This window comes from Gymnoscopelus braueri (assembly GCF_963280865.1).
Source record: "Gymnoscopelus braueri genome assembly, chromosome: 17".
Taxonomy (NCBI): domain Eukaryota; kingdom Metazoa; phylum Chordata; class Actinopteri; order Myctophiformes; family Myctophidae; genus Gymnoscopelus; species Gymnoscopelus braueri.
In genome coordinates this window covers 29,336,385-29,362,242 of record NC_137617.1, presented here as the reverse complement: position 1 = coordinate 29,362,242, position 25,858 = coordinate 29,336,385, and the positions used below count along the sequence as shown (strand labels likewise).

The 25,858-nt window shown below is 41.2% G+C and overlaps 2 protein-coding genes across 2 annotated transcripts; both read left to right on the top strand.

The window, feature by feature from the left end:
- LOC308105431 (ATP-dependent RNA helicase DHX8-like) lies at positions 1-24,739 on the top strand. The gene is made up of 23 exons (XM_080456151.1): positions 1-133; positions 1,341-1,426; positions 1,509-1,569; positions 1,931-2,025; positions 2,775-2,881; positions 3,157-3,462; positions 4,178-4,322; positions 5,220-5,414; positions 5,577-5,664; positions 5,783-5,880; positions 6,516-6,663; positions 9,274-9,461; positions 10,186-10,380; positions 15,554-15,739; positions 16,161-16,371; positions 17,362-17,543; positions 17,855-17,995; positions 18,866-19,021; positions 19,454-19,591; positions 21,474-21,602; positions 21,866-22,062; positions 22,406-22,585; positions 23,295-24,739. The coding sequence occupies exons 1-23, from the start codon at positions 31-33 to the stop codon at positions 23,512-23,514; spliced, it is 3,555 nt and encodes a 1,184-aa protein (XP_080312277.1). The 5' UTR covers positions 1-30; the 3' UTR covers positions 23,515-24,739.
- On the top strand, positions 13,077-14,156 carry LOC308105433 (calcium homeostasis modulator protein 5-like). The gene is made up of 2 exons (XM_080456154.1): positions 13,077-13,550; positions 13,728-14,156. The coding sequence occupies exons 1-2, from the start codon at positions 13,215-13,217 to the stop codon at positions 14,079-14,081; spliced, it is 690 nt and encodes a 229-aa protein (XP_080312280.1). The 5' UTR covers positions 13,077-13,214; the 3' UTR covers positions 14,082-14,156.
- Positions 24,740-25,858: the final 1,119 nt, after the last annotated feature.

Sequence of the window (25,858 nt, the reverse complement as noted above, 5' to 3'; positions counted from 1 at the left end):
CTTCCGGGTTGGTAAAGTAAACAGAAAAGAATGGCTGCCTTAGAAGAAATAAAGCGTCTTGAATATCTGTCTCTGGTGTCCAAGGTGTGTACAGAACTGGAGAATCACCTGGGAATAAGCGAGAAGGATCTTGGTATGTTTTGTCGTTTTGTTTCGTTTTTGTTATTTGTCTAAGCTCGCTGCAGCTAACTGCTAGTAACTAGCATTTACTGCATCCAACCTACAGTATGCTAGTTTAGCCATAAGATGCAGGCCTATCTAAGGTTTGTAAGAGTTTGTTCAAATGTCTTTACTAGGACAAACCCCTTGAGATGTACCATCTCCTTTTCGAGGTGGTCCCAAGTCCCAACATAGATACATATTGCGCATCACAATCACTGAATACAAAAAAAGAGAGACAAAAAAAGTAAACATGCCCTGTATACATACACCAGATAAACAATAACAAAACAATGGCCATATTAGGCAAAGAGTTAGGTGAGATTGGATCAACAATTTACCATCAGGTATTGACATTGGAGAGAGTAGGTTTAAACAGTACAGTAGGTTCAATACAGTGAGTATAACGTGATTATTACTACCTCATGATAACAAGAGCAGTCCATTTCAAGGTAAGAAGACAGGGCATCACCATGCTTTAACATAAAAATGGATCTAATGTCAACCGGTAAACTATTCCAGTCTGAAGGAGCTTTAAACATAAAGGCTTGTTTACCAATTGCTTAATCGATTAGAGGGACAGTAGAGCTGAACAGAGTGTCTGACTTGATGATTAGTAGTAAAAGGCACTAGATATTGTTGCAAGTAAGAAGGGTGATTCAAATGAATACGAGTTAGATATGTTGAAGCCAGTGCTTATGTCTTCTTAACGTTTAGATATGGCCTTTGAAGTGTCATACATTGTACAGTGATGGGTGAGAAAAGGACATCCAAGGACAAAGCTTCAGTGTCTATTATATGCTGACAGTGTTAAGTGGAATACACACTGTCTGATTTTGAGGCATTTTGATAGACCGCATCACAATAGTAAAACATTTGAAGTATTAGTTGCACAGTTAGTCTCTTACAAACATTGTAGCAATATCTAGATCGATACAGAACATTGATTCCAAAGTTAATCTTATGGTCTATCTATATGAGATTTAAATGAGAGTTCCGAATATACACCAATATATTTAATGTCATCAATTTTATTCAGAGGAGTGCCTCAGTGCCATCATGAACCGGTTTTGGATTTGAGTTTCTGTCTCGTACCAAAAATCGTGATTAGAATAGCGTTAAACATAGAATCCACGTTGTGTTATCAATCATATGCAAATCAATATGGCTTTCCTTTGCAGCTGAATTCGTCATTAACCTTGCCGAAAAACACGATTCATTCGACGCATTCAAAGCCGTTCTGTTGGAAAATGGAGCAGACTTTACAGTAAGTGTGCAACATCTATTGTGTCACATGACATTGTAACATTGTGTGCGTGATTTTACTCATTCCATGTTTCCTGTTACAGGATACCCTTATTGGCAATTTGCTCAGACTTATCCAAACCATGCGACCATCTACAAGTAAAGGTATGGCAACATGATGTTGTGTCAAACCTACAACAGCAAAATCCTCAGTGTTAATTTACCTTTGACAGCGGGACACATTTACGTGACTGCAAAGACGGAACGGAAATGGGGGGAGGCGGACATCTGCTGTAGTTCTTTTCTCATTTTCAGTGCTTCCGTTGCATAGACTGTATGGCAGAAACATTTATTTTGAACTCTGTCTGTCTCCAGAGACAGACAGAGTACATTTGTGTACTCTAGAGTTACACATGGACAAATGAACACTTAGGATTTTACTGTGATGTACTGTGAATAATGTCAAAACACTGTTTTCTTTTTATCATGATTAAATGAATGTCCTTTCTGGTGATGTGTGTGACAGCACCTCCGCCAGCGAAACCAAAGACTGAGAAGGATAAGCTGAGAGAAGCATTTCCTGGTGCATGCAGGCCAGACGCTGCTGTGTGGCAGCGTGAGGTGAGCATCACTGACGGAGTTAGGGCTGAATAAGACAAGGAATGACTGTTTTTTATCAATTATGAATGGCGTATCAAAATTAGTATTACAACTCTTGTTCAATTGGTGATTTTGTTTTTTATGTCTTTTATTTTGGTTAAAAAATACTTTTTAAAGGAACACTTCACCCATTTTCAACCTTATCTTCATATAATTGTGTGGATCCACTAATGCTCTAATGTGGATCCACTAATGCTCATTATGAGATTATCATTATGAGATTATCAGAAGTGGGCTGTGGACAGTTCAGAAACCTTCCTACCAATGACATCAGTGGGGATTCCAAGCTGATGGAAACTCAGCCTTTGTCCTCGTGGAAAGTTGGAATGTCCCTGGCAGACCAAGGACCGGAATGGGTGGATGGGTTTTGATATATAACGGAAGTGGCTAATGTCACAGAGGTGGTACCATCTTATATTTTATAATGAGAATTAGTGGGGACCAGTTATAATTTAGCCGTACCAGGATTTAGGTGTGTCCTGCCTTAGCCAACTACCAATTCCTCTGCCACATACAATATTCACAGGTTTGAAATAATGTTGAATGTCATCCCCTTTCTCTACCCTTTTTTTAAAATTTTTATCATGCTTCAGTTATTGTTGTGAAGTAAATTTTTATCTCCTGCTTAAATGTTTTTGATTGGCCGGTTGATTTTAGTAAGAGATGCTGTGATGAGCATTATTTTTTTAACCACTTCCTGTCTCTGCTAGATTGCCTCCAGGCTTCCCGATAAAGAAGATCAGATGGTTGCAGCAGCCGCCATGAAAGAGTTGGAGATGCTCATGCCCAGTGTCAGTGGTACAAGCTCTGACAACAGGTGAACCCGAAATACCGCTGAAACGATAGCTCCACCATTTCAAATGATTGAATACCATCACATTAAAACGCGTTTGTGAAGTCCTTAGTTGACATTTGTACTGACTGAATATTGTGACTAGATATCATTTTATACAAGAGCTATTCAAAGTCCAAACTAACAAAACACGTAGTTCTGACCTTGTTTTGAGATTTTTAAAAACCAAGTTACACATTAATTGTATCACTGGACTGAATACGAATCACCTGACTCCGGCCGTATCTTCCGGCCCTCAGGACGGGCAGGGACCGAAGTTGGGAGAGAGACGGGGACGGCGGGCACCACCGGTCCCGTTCGCGGTCCAGGTCGCAAGAACGAGACAGAGACGCCAGCCACAAGCGCAGGAGGAAGCGGGCGTCCCGCTGGAGCGACCGCACGCCGAGTCCACGCCAAGACGAGGACAGGGACAGACACGAGGACCGCTGGAACGACAGACACGTGGACCGGCCGCCGCCAGACGAGCCGGTGGTGGGGGACATCTACAACGGCAAGATCAGCAGCATCATGCAGTTTGGCTGCTTCGTTCAGCTAGAGGGACTCAGGTAAGTCAGAGTTGCCGGGTTGCCTCTAACTACTCCTAAGCCCAAGTATCTCTACACTGTTTTGTGCACAGCAGTGGTTCTCAAACGTTTTCATGTCAAGGACATAATCGTAAATATTTGGCCATGGACCCCAATACAAGATTTGCATTGTAAATCTTTTTCAAATACCGGTATATTCCACATTGTTCCAAATCTTTCAAGTTTTTTTGAGATTTTACAAGCTCACAATGTGTTGCATCGTGACACGTTGTGAGCTTGTAGATCAGTTATTTTCAATTAGCCAATGTATATATTGTTGAACTGATTTTGATGCCATATTAACAAATTTAGCTGGGGAACCCCTGGAACCCTCCAAGGATCCCTGGTTGTCCCCGGACCCCACTTTGAGAACCACTGGTGTACAGTATGTGTGCTTGCTTCACACATTTATTTGTACAAAAGTGCTCCCAATAATTTCCAATCTAATCTGATCACCCCTCATTATTTACTATTGTCTCTGCTATAATGTGGATTTGAACAGTGTCACCATTATCCTAAATGAACAATGCACGTTTGATGTCACTTGTCCTTCAAAGTTCTAAAACGCTGAGCTAAGGTGTCGGCCTTGTTTTTGTCCTCAAACATTTAAAAACATTCTAGCATTTCTTTGCCTGCCCTCAGTCTGACTATGACCGCAGTGTTAGTATAATGGGTTAATTGTGCTGATATCTTACAGAAAACGCTGGGAAGGTTTGGTGCACATCTCTGAACTTCGCAAAGAGGGACGAATAGCTAACGTGGCTGATGTTGTCACCAAAAGTCAGAAGGTCAAGGTCAAGGTGCTGTCGTTCACGGGAACCAAAGCCAGTCTCAGCATGAAGGTGAGAATGTAATGTGTTCATTATGCCTTAGTCTAAAGAGTCTAAATGCATAATGGAAGACAAGACACACTTGATTGCAGTCTTGATATACTTTTTGTGTCTATAGGACTCCTATGAAGTGAGTGCTCTATTTTTCTACTTTTGGTATTTCATCTTTCGCTAGAAGCACCGTCCCTTGGATGAAAAGACACTAAATATTGTTGTAGAGCACATTTAGTTTGAAAACCATTGTAAAACTACCAAGTAAACCAGGTGTTAGTGTCCAGACCAACAGTCATGTGTTAAGAGTCAATTATGTTGCAACATCCTGTGGTAAGTGGTCATAACTGTTAGCAAATTGCCTGGAATAAAATAATAGTAACTAGAGAAATGAATGTGTTTATTGTGCTCAGTGGAGCACATACTGTAACTTCGCTACACTGGGTGTCCAGTCTGGCATCAGTCACTATGACATGACTCCATATTTGGGCATAGTTTCAGCCCGATCCTGCCCCCATTCACTTCCATTATGTAAAATTGTGGGAAAATACATGATGGTACTTCCTTGGCCTACTGGCAGCATGCACAGGACATTTGGCGCTGATTGGTCCTGTGGTTTGCTAGATTAGCCCCAGACAAACTGTAATAATCTCCACCCTTGCCTTTGGCCTGGTGGAGATACAAAATAAATAAAAACACTGTTTATGATAACCACTGCTGACAACAAAGAGCATCCCCACTGGAACCAACATATTTATGTTGTAACTATGTTAGCTAAGCTAGGCAATCTTTTCTTTCTTTTTTTTGTGGATATGTAGAAATGGGGGCATTTGAAAGAAAAACTAGTTTACGCAGTATGAGTCAGTATTCCAGATACTGTGCATGTAAACATAAGAGTGTCGCTGTCCCCTCTCTCAGGACGTGGACCAGGAGACAGGGGAGGACTTCAACCCCAACCGGCGGAGGAACCAGGCCCTCTTTGGGACCGGTGATGAAGCCATGAGGAACCCTGACCGGCCGGTGGAACCCAGCCTGCTGGAGCTGGAGGAGAACCCCACTGAGCGCAAGAGGCTCGCCAAGATCACCGACCTGGAGAAGTGGGAGATCAAGCAGGTAATCCACTGAGCGCGCCGAGGCACAGCACAAATCCATAGATATTTAGGTTTCATTTGAATATTATCCGTGGTGAGCTTGGTCAACATGTGGTTGACCAAGCGTGGTCTTTTTAATCCATCATTAAATTGACATGAGCGAAACTGTGCCACCCCCACTCAGATGATTGCAGCCAACGTTCTGCCTAAAGAGGAGTTCCCCGAGTTTGACGAGGAGACGGGGATCCTCCCTAACATAGACGATGAAGAAGGTACAGAGTACAGACAGTGTTATTTTATTTTATTTTGTAGAATGTTCAGCAGATGGTAATACTGCATAGAAACTATAAAGAGTGGAATATGATGTATCATTCTGACCATGTCCAACAGATCAAGACCTGGAGGTTGACCTCGTTGAAGAGGAACCACCGTTCCTGAGAGGACAGACCAAATTCACCATGAACTTGAGTCCTGTTAAAATTGTCAAGGTATGTTGATCAACAGTCCAACTATATATATATATATATATATATATTAGGGGTGGGACGATATATCGATATCGCGATATATCGCGATACTTTCTCCCGCGATAACTAATCGATATACTGCCGACATTTTTTATTTTTATTTTTTTTGATTGTTATACGTTGTTTTTCCTACTCTGTATTTGTGTAATGATGATTTTGAACTGTTTGGTGCTATTTTATGTGTTTATGAATTGAATACAAGGACTATCGTGATATATCGTTGGTGAAATTTCATGCAATATATCGTGATATCGCAATATATCGATATTTTCAGATATCGTGATATATCGTTGGTGAAATTTCTTGCAATATATATTGAATATCGTGATATCGCAATATATCGAATATCGTGATATATATTGTTATCGTGGGCCTAATATCGTGATATATATCGTATCGTGAGGTACCCATATCGTCCCACCCCTAATATATATATATATATATATATATTTTTTTTTCTTCATTTTTGACAAATGTAGCTAAAGACTATTGACTCAATATGAGTTAACCATTATGATGTGCCACTGAACAACCTTCCATATCTTTTCAGTTTCTGCACACTTTCCTCTCCTTTTCATTATGTCATTGTGTGTTAGAATCCAGACGGCTCGATGTCCCAGGCGGCCATGATGCAGGGTGCCCTGTCTAAGGAGAGGAGGGAGCTGAAGCAGGCAGCTCGCGAGGCAGAAATGGACTCCATTCCCACGGGTCTCAACAAAAACTGGATAGACCCCATGCCCGACTGTAAGGCCCTGGATCATTATCCACTTGTACAGTACCCTAGCATCCGTGTTCAGGGGGCGAACATTTGGTGAAAATGGCCAAGCTCTCAACACGTCACATGTTGTGAGCTTGTAATCGGCTATTTTTGCCAAAGAGATTTGGTTTCGAGGGAGAAAAGGAGTGGGCTTTGGGGGACCCCAGTCAACTACGTATATAGAATTTAAAGCACAATTACACTTTGGCAGAGGTTTGGCTTGTGTAGTTACCTTGCCATGATGCATCTCCAAATATTGGCGAGATTTATTGTGCCGTATATTAGAAATCGATATTCCAAAAATAGCCGCCTTATTGACTTACATTGCACCGTGAAACAGACCACACAAAGCAGTTTGAAGATCCTGATCCAGTCTGGGTCTTCTTCCTAATGCAAATGGCAAAATCAACATGAAGTTGATGATAAAACAATTTCATGCTGGGTTTTTGTGATGTTATATATTATTATATATTATTATATAAACAACGCATATATTGCGTTGTTTTTGTGCTAAAAGTCAAGAGTAACTTTGAGACCTGTTTCACTGTGCAGTGCAAGTCAAACGAGGAGACTATTTGGGATGATCAATTTCAGTAATCAACAGAGCAAGATATCTCACCAATATTTGGAGTTGCATCATGGGAAAGTGACTACACAAAGGAAACCTCTACCAAAGTGTCATTGCGCTTTGAGGTTAATCCCAGCATACAGACTTCGATGTGGCCAGTTCTAATGAGGGTTTAATGGTACTGTGGTACATGACATCTCCGGCTGGTAGATCCTACCAACTAAACAAATATAGTCTTGACTCTTGCTTGACCCGAAGGGAAGCCCACAAGTTCAGCATGAGTTGAGTCAACTTCCCAGACGCACACATTATTACTGAGAAGAAACTCATAAAAAGGAGGAAAGCAAACACAATGGTACATATTTAATCTCAAAAGAAATAAGAGGTCACCCCAGCCTTCATCCATCCTGCGGAGCCAGATGTCCTCTAAGCTTTACAGTAGCTTTCACCTGGAAACAGTGACAGTGACTTTAGGGAACCATTAGAACCCTAGACCAAACGGTTTCTGATTAGCCGTCCATGAACAGACGGGCACGCCCGCAGCACATTTTCCAGCATGAGTTGAGTCAACTGTTCCCTTACGCTTATTATTGCATACAAGAATGTCGTTAAGAGGATGAAAGCAGTCACAACGGACAGATCATATGTAGATCTGCAGGTAATTAATGGCAAAGAAAAGTCTCCCATCACTCCCAGCATCCATCCATCCATCCTGTGGAGCCAGTGCTCCTCCAAGCTGTACAGTAGCTCTCCCCTGGATTACCATGCCGTGGCTGGAGATGATTATCTGCCTTCAGGATGACTTTTAGAGCAGCTTGCGGAGACATAATGTGCTGCATGTCTGCGTCTTCCATAGCCTGAAGCAGAATAGGAGATTATACGAGAGAGAGAGAGAGAGAGAGAGAGAGAGGTGGGGGGTGAACCGGTTCCTTCCAGCCCTGGCACACTGGCTCTGACTCATAGTTTAATACAAAAGGCAGCCTGTTTGGAAGTTAATTATCAGGGCTGTTCGTCTTGGTTATACAAAAACAGTAGTTTGCGGGGGGGGGGTTGGAAGGATCCTGCCGGAAGGTTGCATTGGCTCTAATTCAAAAATAAAAGATGGAATTTGTAGTGATAAACAGGGGGGAAATCAATTCTCTGCATTGACCCAACTGTGTCTTACTCTGAGGGAGTGTCTTGCTCAGGGATATTTAACCAGTCGGCACAGCTTGTGGAGGAGCCCGGGAACAAACCGGCGACCATCCGATTCCCCCGACAGCCGCTTCTGTTCTTACCACGTCACAGATAAATAACTTTTGATTTACGATTCTGTCCCTATCGGGACGTAACTCGAAACGGCGCCGAAGTGGACTTCGCAACGTTCGGCACGGCGACTGGCTTTGCCTGAGGTCGCTCGGCGTTTGCCTCTCGTGGCCCAAGTATGCTTCAGACGACGGGCCTCCGTTGTTGCTGTCCGAAAACAAGTGCTCCCTTACGTTGCACCTCCTACGAAAACGATATAAGCCCCCTGGACATAACGCTAGTATGTCACAGGGACTTACCCCTAAACCAGCCCTTAACCCATTGAGACCTGGAACGCATCCGTGTCACTTTTTGATTTGAGCTAAAAAGCATTATTTTACACTTTGGCTATTCAAAAATAGCAGATATACAAGCTCATAGCGCGGCACCGAGTGCCGCGCTATGAGCTTGTAGATCTGCTGTTTTTGAAAATTCGTGAAAATGTGTGTAAATCTTTGAATATATATATTTTTAAAGCGAACATTTTTAACTCATCATCTTTGCTTCTGGGGGTCCCTGGAACAAAATATTTTGAGATGGGGGTCCGCGGCCAAATACATATACATTTTGGGGTCCTTGACATGAAAAAGATTGAGAACCACTGACATAGTAACATAAGTTTTTTTCAAAAAACTGTTAGGAATTAGATTAGATTGATTAGTGACACTAATCACAAAGGTCACTGAGCTGATGACAGGTTTGCTTTACACTTATTTTATGCCTCGCTCTCTCTTCCCCCATGCAGATGAAGGAAGGCAGATTGCAGCCAACATGAGGGGGATCGGGGCAATGCCCGTTGATCTTCCAGAGTGGAAAAGATACGCATTCGGGGGTAACATAAACACGGTGTCCTACGGCAAGAAGACCGAAATGACCATCCTGGAGCAGAGAGAGAATCTGCCCATCTTCAAACTCAAAGAACAGCTTGTACAGGTGCTTTTTAAAATGTTATGTTCTAATAGCGTAAAAACCTTACTAGAACGACGTCGAAGACTGATAGAATGTACGTGTGAGAGACATGGAGGGAAATCTTCGAATGAGCAAAGGTCAGTGGTCCGTAGCCCCAGTCCACCAATCCATTAGAACAGGGGTTTTCAACTGGTGGACCGTGGAGGTATTGCGTGTGGTCCCTGATCATGCATTCAGTAATGTGAAGATGTGTCCGTGGACAATTGATTGAGGAACAGTCTTATAGAGGGTTATGTGTATTTTAGTTCTTATAACTATAATCATACAGTGTTATAAGCTGATTATAATGTATTATAGACATGGGATGCATAGCAAGTGTTACCAAAAACACTAATCTTAGCCCATATCCCCACCCAACACAGCAATGGTCCCCTGGTTGATTCTTATTCAGGGTGGTGGTCCCTGGTTCACCATCAGTTGAAAACCCCTGCATTAGGGGTCCCCTAGCTATAGTAAGGAACCAAATGGACTCTTAACTCCGAAAGTGTACCGTATAAATTAAGCTTAATGAACCCTTTGGCTCCATTTTGTACACTCTGAGATAAAAATCTTATCAAAAAGCGGTCTGTGGCCTAATGCATATCCTTGAAATTAAAAAGGTTGAGAATCACTATTAGAACACCCAAGGACATTTATTCTATCAACATATTTCTGCCTCCAATCAAATCTTTTTTTTGTCTCTTTACAGGCTGTCCATGATAACCAAATCTTGATAGTAGTGGGAGAGACGGGCTCCGGCAAGACCACCCAGATCACCCAGTACCTGGCTGAGGCCGGCTACACGGCCAGGGGCAAGATCGGCTGCACTCAGCCCCGCCGTGTGGCCGCCATGTCTGTGGCCAAGAGAGTCTCTGAAGAGTACGGTTGCTGTCTGGGACAGGAGGTGAGTGAACCTCTCAGACTGTACACTAGATGAGAGCAGCCTTTTAGCATTGTAGTCGGACATTTTTTCCCCCTCTCTGTTTAAGCATCGTGTTAGCAGTGTCTGTCAATACCACTTTGGACCAACCAGGGAATTTAACGTAAAGTAAATGTTACTTGAAGATTTTCACTTGACATGCCCCAAATACGGACAACAGGTTGAAAGTGGTTAACTGTTGCAGCCCTATTTAGTCTAGGACCTAAGATATGTATGCACTTAATTTAGGAGAGAATATCTCAACTGTTCTTTGCTAATATGACCCCAGGGAACAACTTAGAATCAGAATCAGCCTTATTGTCACATCACAGGTTTACAGAAGTAAAAAAGTGGGTGAAATTCGTTTTCCTGCATAGTTCCCATTGTATCGTTATTTCCATAGAAAAAAAGAAGGGGAAGAAGAAGAGGTGGAGGGGAGGTCAAGTGGAAAAGGAGATCAAACAACAAATAGACAAAAGAACAAATAAAACCAAACAAGTGCAGGGACAATGGTGTTGAATGCTGAGCTGTAGTCCACACATTTATTTTAGGAGAGAATATCTCAACGGTTCTTGGCTAATATGACCCCAGGGAACAATTTAGGAACTGAGTAATTCTCTGTCCAGGACGAAATAATAGAAAATGCCCTTTTTAAAATGACCATACCCGGTGCACTACTTCAAACATGGCTCTATCTTCTAAAACTGTTGGAGGTGCTCAAAATGTTCAGAATACTCTGTTTTGGGAAACCTAGAGTGTAACATTTCAAATGTTATATTTTATGACAGAACAGCTAAAATAAACTACTAAAAATTGTCAACTTATTAAAGTCCAGGCCTATAGGAATATTCTTGTCCCAGGGCATGCTCTAGTGATTTAGCAAGGGTGCCTGAGCCAGCGGCCTTCGGGGTCATCATAGTGACCAAATCCAATATGGCTGCCAGGGTTTTGGATGTAACGTTTGAACCACATGAGCTACGAATGCAAACTTGGTGTCTGAATCATGTTTTTTGACAATTACAAACATGTTCCATTGCTTATCTTTATGATTTTAATCTATCTCTAGGGGACTCTTAATTTGCTTATCACTAATATGGCCACTATGTTATGAAACAACCAATGTATCTTATAGATGTAATTTTACTGAAACAATAGAATGATTTAAGAGTAGAACTCATTCCTAATGATACAGCTACAGCTAGTACAGTATATGCAACAATGCTCAGCATAAACTGTAATACTATATACAGTAGTATTACTATTCTATACACCTTTGACCAGTATGATATCATACTAGTTCATACAGGTTTGGTTTAGCTCAGGATAGACAATTCATATTTTTCCTGTCCTTTATAATTGTGTAGGCTACATGAGAGAACATTAAACGATAACGTAGATAGATACAGTGAGTGTGTCCTACTACAACACTACAAGGGACATTCAAATATAAAGTTGACATGCAGCGGGGATATCATTGGAGGCAGCTGTGCATAATTGATCAAATAAGCAACACATTGCAAGTATTTCAGTGCTGATTAGACCACCTTACATTGTGCAACAGAGCCATATGAATATGTTTTTAGCATTTTAAATTCCATATCATCCTTCAAGAAAACAACATATGATAGTTTAATTGACGACATCAGACTGCGTGCTGCTGTACAATTCTGTAGACAACTTTAGTCGGCATGAGATCATTAAATGACTCACCTGCTGCTATGTAGGACGAAAGAGAACACACTTGTTCCAAAGTGTGTTGGCCTACATTCATCATAAATATGAAGTTTAATCCATGTCCATGACCAGCGGAGTGGTAGCGGTTCCGGTAGGAGACACAAAGGAGACTCTTTGTGTCTCCTACCGGAACTGCTGCTGGTCATCAAATTATTGGCTTAGGAATGCGACAAAAGCAAAAAAATATCCATGAATTCATGTCTCCATGGGGTAACTAATCGAGGTGAACTATCCCTTGAACTATCCCTTTAAAGGGAGGGAAAGGGTAGAAAGGACTAAAGAAATTGGTATATATTTTGGGGTGATTAAGGAGTTAACACATTAAAACCGGGAAAAAGCATCAAAAGTAGCAGATCCAGAAGCGTGAAACGTGGTGTGAAGCGACGCGTTTCGAGCTTGTCGATCTGCTACTTTTGATGCTTTTGTATTTGAATCCTGAAAAGTAACAGTTTTAGACGTTTGGTTTACACCTGACAGAGACCATTTGTCTGCAATCAATTAATTGCATAAAATAGAGGGGGAACCCAAATGTACTTCTAAATTAGGTATTCTAGTGTTTTAGGTCTTAATTTTGTTCTTTGCTTGTACGGAATGACAATACAACTCCTTGAACCTTGAATTGGTCCACCTCTCTATTTCACCAGATCACCAAAAGTTGCCAAAACAGAAACTGAAACTAAAACGGAAGAGAGCCAGAGGAAAAAGGGTGGGAAAGGGTTGGAAAGCGTGGGCAGAGCGAGGGAGGTATAAAGCCAGAGCTAAAGGGCAGTCAAAGGAAGTTACACAGCAGATGTCAACTCACAACCATCATTGTATGGAATACAGATTCTAATCTCTCCTTCTCATGTTTTCATTCACTTTGCTTTACTTACTTAATTTCTATCTTACATTGATTTTTGTGGAGTGCATCTGGAAACATTCTCATCGTTAATATGGATAAGTTCCAACCCTTCCTGAATTTCTTCATGACACAGAAGACCATCATTGGTTACGGTGTCATGGCTCTGATAACCGTCGGCGGTGAGCATATCTTCTCCGTGGTCTCCTTTAATTGTCCCTGCAGCAAAGAAAACTTTTAATATGGGATGACTTTCCTGTTTGGTCCGGCGGCAGTGCTTCTGATTCTTGGCCTTTTCTTCAGCACCAGACTGTGGTGGATCTACACAGAGTGTTGCAACCGCAGGAGGGTGCAATGCAAATGGCAATGGGAAGACTGCAAAATCTTCGTTCGTGCCAGTGTTGTCCCTATAATATGGCTGTGTGCAGCTCTGTTAAACGGCACCATTTACGAGTGTTCTGCCAGCGGCATGAAAGGGTATTGTTTAAACAAGACAGAACATTGTCTTCAGGAGTTGGTCAAACTGCCCTGCGACAAATCCAATGGCAAGGAGCAGATTCTAAGGTTCAGGGCACACTCACAGGTAAGCACTGCTCTGCGTCTTGAATGAAATGTGGGCATTAATTTGTGAAGCACAAGCACAGATTGTGCAGGATTGAGTTAAAATATCAGATTAACCTCATCAGCATAACATTTTCTTTATGTCCATTCAAGCTTCAATGCTAATATGTAAGCGGGTGCTCTTTCTATTCATCCACAGATAATGGGCTGGTTGCTCATTATTGGAGCTGCCATTGTTGGTCTCCTTGTCATTTGCTGCACAAACTTCTGCTCTCAGGAGAACTATCCCCAGCGTGCATACAAGAAACACTATGCAGAGAAAATGAAGGAGCACTTTGATGCCTTCGCTGTGGACAATGCCAGCAGGCTGGCCAAGAGCCAACTCCAGAGCTTCTTTGAGAAACACCCGGACGCGTTTCGTAACCCCACCAATTGGGAGGACATCTCACCTTACAGCAGGCTGATTGGAGGGGATACAGACCCAGAAAAACTGAAAACCATAAACACAGAAAACCTGGGGATAGACAATGAGATGTTTGAGACACCAACATGAGAGCTCAGATTTACGCCCTACCACCAGACATCGAACGGCTCCCCATCCTCATTCAAAACCACTGTAAAAGAGCACCTGTCTACAATTTACAACTGGACCTAGTTAAATATGTCTCAGTTATTACTATCATACTTTCATGTACTGGGCTGTTATTGTATCATTTGGGTTCTACTCATAATATATCGTTTCAATAAAATGACATCTGTACACAGGTTATTTGTTTTCTCCAGTTTGATCTTAACTCATTCCCACAACTCTGCACTCAAGCTGGATGAAACTTTTTTGGTATAGTGGCCATATTTGTAATAAGCAAATCAGAGTGCTCTAGATAGATTAAATCATAAATATGAGCATTCCAATTTGTTACTAATGCTCAAAAAGCATAAAATAGACACCAAGTTTGCATTTATAGCCCATCTGGTTCAGAAGTTGTAGTTAAAACCTTTTTCAGGTGGTGGCCTGGGTTACATAAATGTTGGTGCTTTTAGACTGATTCACACAAAAATATCCCTATGGCCCTGGACTGTAATAAGTTGGCAGTTCTTTTTGTGTTTTTTATGTCATAAAATATTTGTCATAAAATATCAAATTAGAAATTTTACACTTTTCTATGTTTCCCTAAACATGAGTATTCCTAACATTTTGAGCACCTCAGAAAATCTGTAGCTCCAACGGTTTAGCAGATAGAGCCGTGTTGGAAGTAACGCACAGGGTATGGTCGTTTTTCTGGTATTTCGTCCAGGATAGAGAATCGCTCACAGTTCCTAAGTTGTTCCCTGGGGTCATATTAGCCAAGAACAGTTGAGATATTCTCTCCTAAATTGAGTGCCTACATATCTTAGCCAGGTCCTCTACTAATTAGACTTCACGTCTATTTTTGATTAGGGTGATCATACGTCCTCTTTTACCCGGACATGTCCTCTTTTGGGGGGCTGTCCGGCCTGTCCGGGTTTTTTTTATAAAATCCTTCAAATGTCCGGGGTTTTGAGCGTTTGGGTAGCGTGTACTGTATCTGTGTATCAGTAGGGGGGAACGTATCTTAGCAACAATGTTTTTCTGGCTTGTTTTTGGAGATGTTTCCTTATTTCTCCCACGAGACTTGGCAACACTGCTGACAGTCTCCAGCACATATGTCAACAAGACACATACACACACACACACACACACTGGACAGCACGGACATCGCGCTGCTTGTCATTCATTGAAAAAAATCTACACTTCTGGAGTACATTTTTGGAACCAAATTAACCGAATTAAGGTTACAAAACACCCCCAAAAATGTAACCAACCCAACCCGCAAATTTTCGTACGCGCCGGAAACTCATGCGTGAGGTGTCCTCTTTTTGGGAATTCAGAATATGGTCACCCACATTTTTTTTGATACCATATTTAAATACTGTATTAATTTTTTTTTAAGAAAAATAAAGAAATGTCATTTTTATTAACTATTGCTTCCCTATTTTTCTTTTGAGGTGGGCTACACCATTCGTTTTGAGGACTGCACAAGCACGGAGACGGTAATTAAGTACATGACCCATGGTATGCTGCAGAGAGAGTGTCTCTTAGACCCTGATATGAGTCAGTACTCCCTCATCATGCTGGACGAGGCCCATGAGAGAACCATCCACACTGACGTGCTGTTTGGCCTGCTCAAGAAGGTATGCGTATGATACATGCGGTAGTTCAACTGTACTGGATATGTTTGAGGAAAGCTAAATAATGTTCCTATGGTGTTTTACTGATGTTTAGTTGTCGATGCCCATTGCACAGATCAGTCAGAAGATAATCTTTATATGAAATGCCTGTTGAAAATAATGGTGTACCCAGAGTAACTAAGATATTGTACAGTCCCAATTATTTATGGACAGTTATGGATAAATGGATAACATTTGTGTCCCTCCAGCCTTCTTTAGAGACACATTGAACACCTAAAACATTTAGTCCAAAAATAAATTCCACAATTCTATTCACATTCTATATTATCCTCTCGTGTGTGGAATCGTTCTTAGAGAGTGATGCTGAGTTCTAATTCCTTTGTCCATATGAAATCAAATGTAAATACCGCACACTCTCTCTTAGACTATACAGAAACGTAAGGACTTGAAGCTCATAGTGTCTTCGGCCACACTGGACGCCGTCAAGTTCTCTCAGTACTTCTACGAAGCGCCCATCTTCACCATCCCTGGAAGGACATACCCGGTGGAGGTCCTCTACTGCAAAGAACCCGAGACAGATTATCTGGACGCCGGCCTCATCACCGTCATGCAGATCCACCTGACTGAACCTCCAGGTAACATCTACATCCTGGAAACAGGAGAGGTGGAAAACACACTGGTGTTCCACGTTTGTCATTGAGACCAAGGGCAGGCATACAGCCGTGCCCGAGGTTGGATAAGAAGATAAGATGGGCAATGACGAATGCAGAATAAACCTTAATTAAACTGAATTGGCCGGGGTCCCCCAGGGTTCTATACTTGGTCCCCTCAATTTCCCCTCTACATCAAATTAGAGCATTTAACCATATTATGAACCCTAGCGTCCCTATTCTGTGGGCTATTTCCAAGGGGTGGGACAGGCACCCGCGGGCACCCAGGCACCGCGGCTTAGGATTGTGGTCAGTGGGGGGACCAGTGGCTTCCAATGTAAAATTCGAGTCACTTCCTGACTTGCCTACGTAATTGGTGACGTTTGGAAATACGAGTCAAATGGGACCGTGGCCAGACTGAGAAGCGAAGTGAGAAGAAAAAATCATCCGAACTGAGCGAATCAGTTTTTTCTTGTGCCCAGAATAGTGACGATAAAATGTGACAAAAATAAATGCAAAGTTTAATACCCATAAAGGCTACAAATGAGGTACTGTTTCAATTTACAAACTTTAACATCTTATTTATAATGAAACATGTTTAAATTAATTGTATAGTTTCTTTTGCTCTGGTAATCCACTCTAAATCTACCCCTCCAGTTGGATTAAGGTAATCCAGATTTTTTGGGGGGGATCAAACTGATCCCAATCCTATGTTTTTGTTTTGAACTACCCGTTTTCAAGATTTGGTCCAGATTAAAGCATGGATTTGATTTATTGATCTGATCGGATATCAGAGTGATCCCAATCCAGATTTTGGGTTTTGAACTACCCAAAATCCAAATCTGATCAGATCAGAAAGTTTTGAACTTGTTGGCCGGGATAGGGTTTAAGTGGTTAAGTGTGCAGGCTCCCTTTTAGTTTTTCAGGCTTCCAAAAGCTGTAGTCAAACCTTCCTCCATCTCCTCCTGTGTCCAGGTGATGTTCTGGTGTTTCTGACCGGTCAGGAGGAGATTGACACGGCCTGTGAGATCCTGTATGAACGGATGAAGTCTCTGGGACCTGATGTTCCTGAACTCATCATCCTGCCCGTATACTCCGCCCTGCCCAGCGAGATGCAGACAAGGATCTTTGACCCTGCTCCTATAGGCAGCAGAAAGGTAAGGTTAGGGATGGGAAAGAGCTAGGGATGGGTCATGGGTATCATATAAATATTTTCCATACTTGATTTTGGTTAAAATTTGATGTCTGCCACATGCTGTTTCCAAAACACGTTGTTGGTAAATGAACGCTGACTTAATTTCAATACATAGAGTCAGTTATTATATTTGACCATATATATTATATCCCAAGACCTTATTAAATCCTTGATGACGGATAAATCAACACAGAACCAGTCTCAACCCTGATTCTCATACCTTTTCTATAGATTTCAGTTCTATCATTCTCCACTTTGTTCTCTTGCTTGTAGGTCATCATTGCTACCAACATCGCCGAGACATCTCTGACCATTGATGGAGTCTACTATGTGGTGGACCCTGGCTTTGTCAAGCAGATAGTGTATAATTCCAAGACTGGCATTGACCAACTAGTGGTGACTCCTATATCACAGGTAGGCTAGTTTAACAGGATGCTTAACTTCATGAATCAAGGTACTTTACTATTATCTTACTTAACTCATTCACTGCCACTGACGTAAAAAACGTAATTTGTCCCGTTTACCAATCCTGCCACTGACGTAAAAAACGTAATTTTCTTTTTTTGAAAAAAATTATTATTTTTTTTTTTTAGTTTTTTTTAGTTTTTTTTTCAAATTTGACCCAAAGACCAAGGAGATATGATTTGTTAAAGATCTACACTCCCATCCACTTCCTTGTTAACTTAAAACTTAAAAATTCTGTATCTCGGCTCCTGAGTACTTTTTTTTTTAAATGAAAAATCTCTGGCAGTGGGCAAACGCGGCCAGCAATAATTGTGGCAGTGAATGAGTTAATGGCATAACCCATTAAAACCTGGGAAAGCATCTGTGTAATTTTAATTTCTTTGGCTATTAAAATATAGCAGATATACTACAAGCTCATAGCGTGTCACTTTGTGCCATGCCTATGAGCTTGTAGATCTGCTATCTTTTTTAAAATCTTTTTTTTTGTGCAAATATCAGGTATTTTTAACTACAATCTTTGCTTCTGGGGGTCCCTGGAACAACATATTTTGAGATGGGGTCGGTGGCCAAATACATATAATTTTGGGGGTCCTTGATATGAAAAAGTTTGAGAACCACTGATAAAGCGATTTTTCAGAAAACTGTTAGGATTTAGAAGACATTTGTAGAATCGGCCTCAGGTCTTAATGGGTTATTGTTGTTTTTAAACCATGCATCTCCAATTTGTTGAATAGAGTTAAATGTGATCAATATAGTCTTAAGGGTGCTGTTTTGTTTGACTAATACAAAATGGTAAACGTTTATCTTTGTATTTTTCAGGCCCAGGCCAAACAGCGGTCAGGCAGAGCTGGTAGAACAGGCCCAGGAAAGTGTTACAGACTGTACACGGAGAGAGCCTACAGGGATGAGATGCTTACAACCAATGTGCCCGAGATCCAGAGGACCAACTTGGCCAGCACTGTGCTGTCTCTGAAGGTACACAGTACATGTTACATAGGATTGGTTGACATGACAATATTTTAGCTAAATTAAATCTTAATTAGGATGTCTGGGACATTCAAAAGTCTTTAGCTTAGTTTTCCATTCTTTGTCTCATTGCACTAAATGTAAGGCTTTGTAAACCCTCTTTATGTCTACCAGTATCAATATCACTCCTGCACTGATGTTTCTTAAGACAATTCCCGTATAGCTACTGTGATGCTGATTCTTATTCTGTAGAAACAGAGGAGGGGAAAGCAAGTCATGACAGGATTTGATCTCACGTCCATCACTGAGCCAAACTTTGCTGAACTACGAGTTCCGCATAATTAATTTGCCGTTAGGTCTGCAGCTATCGATTATTTTCTTATGGTTAGTCTGTCGATTACTTTTTCAATTACTTACTACCTGCTGTCCTTTCTTCACCAGGCCATGGGTATTAATGACCTGGTAGCGTTTGACTTCATGGACGCTCCTCCCATGGAGACGCTGATCACAGCCTTGGAGCAGCTCTACACACTGGGAGCTCTGGACGATGAAGGTCTGCTGACGAGGCTGGGGAGAAGGGTAAGGAACAGGGGAACATCCATGTTGCGTATAAGATTTGTGAACACATCAGGTAAATGTAACTGGATATGCTGAAGACTTACTATATAATGGGGAAATTCTGAGATGCAGTCAGACTCACTACTTTGGAAGCAGATGTCAGAAACAGAACTAAATAGACTAGAGGACATCCTAAAATGTCCCATATATTGTTCATGACAGCTGAAATAATGTAATCTATTCTGGGGGGAAATAATGTTATAGAAGCAGAAAATGCAACAAATATGGCCTTGTTAGATCTATTTACCCCTTAGGCTTGTCAGAAGCACAGCACACTTGGGTGACACAGACAAGTTGTTAATCATTTCCTGGAAATGCCACTTAAAGCCATGTATTGCCCTAAGTAGGGCTAAACTATTTTGGAATAAATGTCGGGGAGAAAAAACCTGGAGATAATATCTGATAAACCAACATGGTTGAATTTTTTTTTTTTTAAACTGTTACCATTAGTTTTCTCACATTTTTGAATGGAACCAACTTCTGAATCAAAAGAGATTATTGTCCCAAATTGGTAATTTGGTTTCCTGCCGTAAGGCATCAGACACAATCAAGACACATGGACACGTACAGTATATAGTAGAGATGCGCGGATGGCCTCTCATGGTCATCCGAATCCGCATGTACAAATTAATTATCCATCCGTTATCCAACCGCAATAATTATATCATCCAATTTTAATATCCGCATCCGCACCAACCGTTTTTCCCGTATGTCAAAATATTATTATTTTCTGGTATTCCCCGTTAGTTTTAGTATTAGTTGTGCGATGCGATCACAAAATGCATTGATTTAGCCTATGGAATGTCGGTGCGTCTTTTTTCTTTTTTTTAAACCGGTGCTGCGCTGAACATACAGAGCGCAATGCTCTGCTGCGCTGAACATACAGACTCTGTGCGGCATCCAACATACAGAGCGCACTGCTCTTCAGCGCAGCACAGCAGCACCGGTTTAAAAAAAAGAAAAAAGACGCACCGACATTCCATAGGCTAAATCAATGCATTTTGTGATCGCATCGCACAGAGGCTGCTCTACACACTCACACAGACACAAGCACGCAGAGATTTAGCTATTTTATGGATAGATATCATTAATTTATTTACCGCAATATTTCACCCGCGGTTTATCCGATATTAATTAATAATTATATTTGATTGACCCAAATCCACCCAAACTGCGGTTAACTGCGGCAACCGCGGCTAAAACCGCGATCCGCGCATCTCTAGTATATAGGGTGGCTGTGGCTCAGGAGGCAGAGTGGCCGTTTGGGAACCACAAGGTTCCCAGCTCAATCCCTGGCTGTTCCTGTCTTTGTGTTGAAGTGTCCTTGAGCAAGAACCCCACTGAACGCCTAATGAGCAGGTTGGAGCCGTGCATGGTAGCCTGCACCATCAGTGTGAATGTATGGGTGAATGTAACAAACATCGTAAAGCGATTTGCATAAAGGCGAAATAGAAATGCAGACCATTTAACATGTCAAGAAAGACCCAATGAATGAATGGTGTAAAGCAGCGGTCTTCAACGTTTTCAGGCTGAGGACCCCCTAGCTGAGAGAAATGAAGCAGGGACCCCCTCTATATTGTATAAAATTGTGTTTCAGATTAACTTTTCTTTTTTCCCTCTACACCAAACCTCTTTGCCAAAAATAGTCAATCTACAAGCTCACAACGCCTCGCGTGAGCTTGTAGATCTCCTCAAAATAGGGACGCTAGGTTTCAAGTGGTTAATGTAAAACTCATATCACACAAAGATTTGGTGGCCTCCCTGTAGTAACTCTAAGGACCCCCTAGGGGTCACGGACACCCTGTGCATGCACTTCATCGTGGCTTGTGTGTGTGTGTTTCAGATGGCTGAGTTCCCTCTGGAGCCCATGCTGTGTAAGATGTTGATCATGTCCGTCCATCTGAGTTGTGGTGAAGAGATGCTCACCATCGTGTCTATGCTGTCTGTACAGAACATCTTCTACAGACCCAAGGTAATGCACAAAAAAATAATAAAAAAAATACCACTATTATCTGTTGCCTCTAGCCTCCAGTGTTAGCTGTAAGTAATGCTAACTAGATTAATTTGTGAATGGGCTACTACTGAAACTGAGAAGAGCGTAAAAAGAAAACCTGTTTTACTTGTTATCAATAACATGGCAAAGATTAAAAACACTGAAGGCCAGTGATGTTTAAGCTCCAATGTGCTGTGGAACAAAGGGAAAACGGTAAAACAGTCACATTGTTCTTTCTACAGGACAAGCAGGCCCAGGCTGACCAGAAGAAAGCTAAGTTCTTCCAGCTTGAGGGAGACCATCTGACTTTACTGGCCGTCTACAACTCCTGGAAAAACAACAAGTTCGCAAACCCCTGGTGTTTTGAGAACTTCATCCAGGCACGCTCCTTAAAGAGAGCCCAGGACATCCGTAAACAGATGATGAGCATCATGGACAGGTATCCCACACCGGACATGTGTCTTGTTTAATTTAAATCTTGCAGTTTTTGTTTTTTAAATTCAATGGTATTCATTGAAATGTTTGATGGGGAAAAAAAACTATGTATACTGTATATCTATGGTAGGTGGCTCATGTACATTTAATAGACAAACTTTTGACCCGCAAAGACATTTTATTAAAGCTTCACCCAGCTGATGGCTGCTCAGATGGTCATGATGAGCGCTCTGGGACAATTGGACATGTATACTGGGTGGACTGGGGGTTAATCTGTGACCTTCAGATTAGAAGAGGGCCTTCACCCATTAAACTATGGCACCCAAATGTGGCTTCACCTTTCTCAGACATAAGCTAGATGTGGTATCCTGTGGGAAAGCTGCCATGCGGGTCCAGAAAGCCATCTGCAGCGGTTACTTCAGGAATGCAGCCCGCAAGCACCCTCAGGAGGGCTACCGTACCCTGATAGACCAGCAGGTGGTGTACCTCCACCCTTCTAGTACACTCTTCAACCGACAGCCAGAGTGGTGAGTCTACGCTCATTCCATGATGGGAGGGTTTGGTTACATTTTTGTAAGAAGCAATGTGATGAAAACTAATGTGATTATTAGCTGAACATTGGTCTGTTCAAATACGTTAAAGGAGTAGTTCACCCAAAAAATTACTTATTTTCTATCAATTACACACCCCATGAAGCCTTGAATTCATGGTGAGATTTTTTTTTTTTTGTCGCATTCCTAAACCAATAATTTGATGACGGTAGGAGACTTAAAGACTCAGTAGTAGACTCAAAGAGTGAATTCAAGGCTTCATGGTGTGTGTAATTGATAGGATGAAAGTCATTTTTGGGGTAAACTAGTACTCCTTTAAGATACCTTGAGATAGTGGTACACTGATTGTCTCAAGTTGTACCTGTAATCAAATGTTTTTTTATTTGACACAAAATATTGCTATTTTAGTTTCCCTCCCTTAAAAAATAAGTTGTCATTTTTTCCACATTCTATAATCCAAGTTGTCTTTACTTGTCGGCTTGATAGATTTTTGTTTTTTTCTGATTTTTCTGATCTTAAACCCCCTTTGGATTTCTTATTGTTTTTATCGAAATTATTTTTTGACATTTTCACAAGTTTTTTTTTTCTCCCTTTCTTTCTTTACCTCGCATCTGTGCCCTTTCATTATGGATGCAAATGAATCATAATTTTCACCCATTCCCCTCTATATGATCCGGTTCCCCAGGCTAGTGTACCATGAGCTGGTACTGACCACTAAGGAGTACATGCGTGAGGTGACCACCATTGACCCACGCTGGCTGGTGGAGTTTGCCCCGGCCTTCTACAGAGTCGGCGACCCGACACGCCTCAGTCGACAGAAGAAGTTACAGAAACTGGAGCCTCTCTATAATCGCTACGAGGAACCCAACGCCTGGAGGATCTCCCGCGCCTTCAGGCGACGCTGATCAACCGCCTTTTGCAACTCTGTTACCACAGGGACATACAGTGGGTTCATATTGAGAGCTGCCAGCTGACAACATTTTGGACCCTTTTCTCTAAGCAGTGTTTAAGGTCATGAAATATAATTTATTTTCCTTTTGTTGAAGTGATACTGTCCTTAATTGAAACTGTATCCAGTTGTCAGTGTTGGTATACTCTATGAAACACTAGTTTTGACGTTTCACTTCAAACAGGGAAAAAATACAAACATGGCTATTGACTACATTTCATTTGTTCAGTGTCACCAACTGGGTCTGAGACCGTTTTCTGTTAAATCTGAAACATTATTTTCCTCCCAACATCAGTATAGCTCCTCCTTGTTTTATTTTTGTTTTTTTTTATTTTATTTCTTTACCTTAAATAGTTTTTTTTGTGCTTAGAATCACATTTGTGCTGTTTTAAATACCGGATGTTTTTCTCTGATGCCAATTATCTTCTGTTTTGTCTGTGCACACATCAATGCTAGGAATGCTTGTTCCATAAGCTCTCTACAACCACAGATTATCAGAATGGAATGTGATGCAGAACAACGGAAGAAAGAACTGCTTGAAGTCTTCTTAGAGTAGTAATATTGGTCTTTATTAAGCAATCTCTTTAACCACAATTATGTTTATGGATGAATATTTTATACAGTGTGTGTGTGTGTGTACATAAACTCCTCACAAAAATTTTGGAAACTTAACTTCGGTTGATTATTTCTCCCCTTCAATACCAATTGGTATTGTATTTTATATCGTTTTTTATCGTTGATTAGTCCCCATTACAACGAGGTATAACTTGTAAGGATTGTGCAATCGTGGAATGAGCAACACAGTTAAACGTGTGGGTAGGGCCCCAAATGTTTTGCCAAAATCCTCCAATATGCTTCAGTTGGTAATCACGCTCGTTTTGAGCGACCTGACAACACGCCTGTGACATGCATACATATGTATATGTATGGGGCAGCGCTGGCCTAAAGGTTAGAGGAGCGCACTTGTTGCTGGAAGGTTGCCGGTTTGCTTCCCTGGACCGGCTGGAAAGATCTGGATGAGGAAGTGAATGGTCACAACTCACCCTACCCCCATCACCACTGAAGTGCCCTTGAGCAAGGGAGCTGCTCAGTGGCCGACAGTGTGGTTGTACTGGTCAGTTCCCAGGTTTTAATGTACAGGGCGTTGCTGAACTACCCTGGGTAAATAAAATAAAACAGCGTATATAAACACATTCATCCTGCCTTATTGCCAATGTTCTCATCAGAAGGCTTGTTATATTCAAAAATCACGTGTGTGTGTGTACAGTATATATATTATAGTAATTTGCAATTAAAGTGTGCTGTAGTAGCATCACATGACATGGCACATGGTTAAGCTGTTGATCAAAACGGTTACGAATTATAATTTCCACCACTACTTTATTACTTCTCACAGAGTCATCTCAGCTGTCAGCTCTTATGCACAGCTTGACAATAGCTTGACAATGGCCTATGGAAATCCATACTGCCCTGCCAAGCTAAAGAGCAGTAACTACGAAAACAAAAAACACTGAAAAATGGGATTCAAAGTGATTCAACTGGTCAGCCAAATGAGATATCTGCATATAAGTGATATTACACTAATTGTACATCTGTTCTTGAGGTAATTGTTTACCTCTCAAAATCACAAAGGCTAATTTGACCTTTGGGATACACAAACAAGTCGGTGTGTCCAAAAACGTAGTTACTGCACTTTGGCTTGGCAGGGCAGCATAGGTCCCAGTTTTTTTTTAAATAAATCCCACTATGAAATAAATAAAATCCACAATGAAATAAATAAATATAATGATATAAATAAAAGACAATTAAATAAATGTATTTATTTATTGCATTGTTTATTTCATTGCGTTTTTTATTTATTTCATTGTTTATGTATTTCATGATGCCACTTTTAGCTATTTCATCAAGTCCAGTAGTAATACTCAGTCTTTCAGCAGAGAGTTTTCATTGTCAAGTTTTGACAGCTAAACTGCAACTCAAAAGCACTGAAAGACAAACACGGGGTCAAACAGGAAAGTTACATAGTGAAGCTTTAAATGCTGGAGTATTTCAACTTTACTAACTGAACGCTATTGCTAAGAGACCCATGTTGAGGTTAACTGTGTGATGGTGTGGTGGTCTAATGGTCTGAATTTCACCACAGAGAGTCTATGTTCAAGTCCCAGTCCTTTTACTATTATTGTTCAGCGCTGGAGTACTTTGAAATAATAAAGGTCAAACTACAAATGAACAACTCGAAAGCACTAAAAGACAAATCTGGGGTAGAACGGTAAAGTTACATGATGCAGCTTTAAATGCTG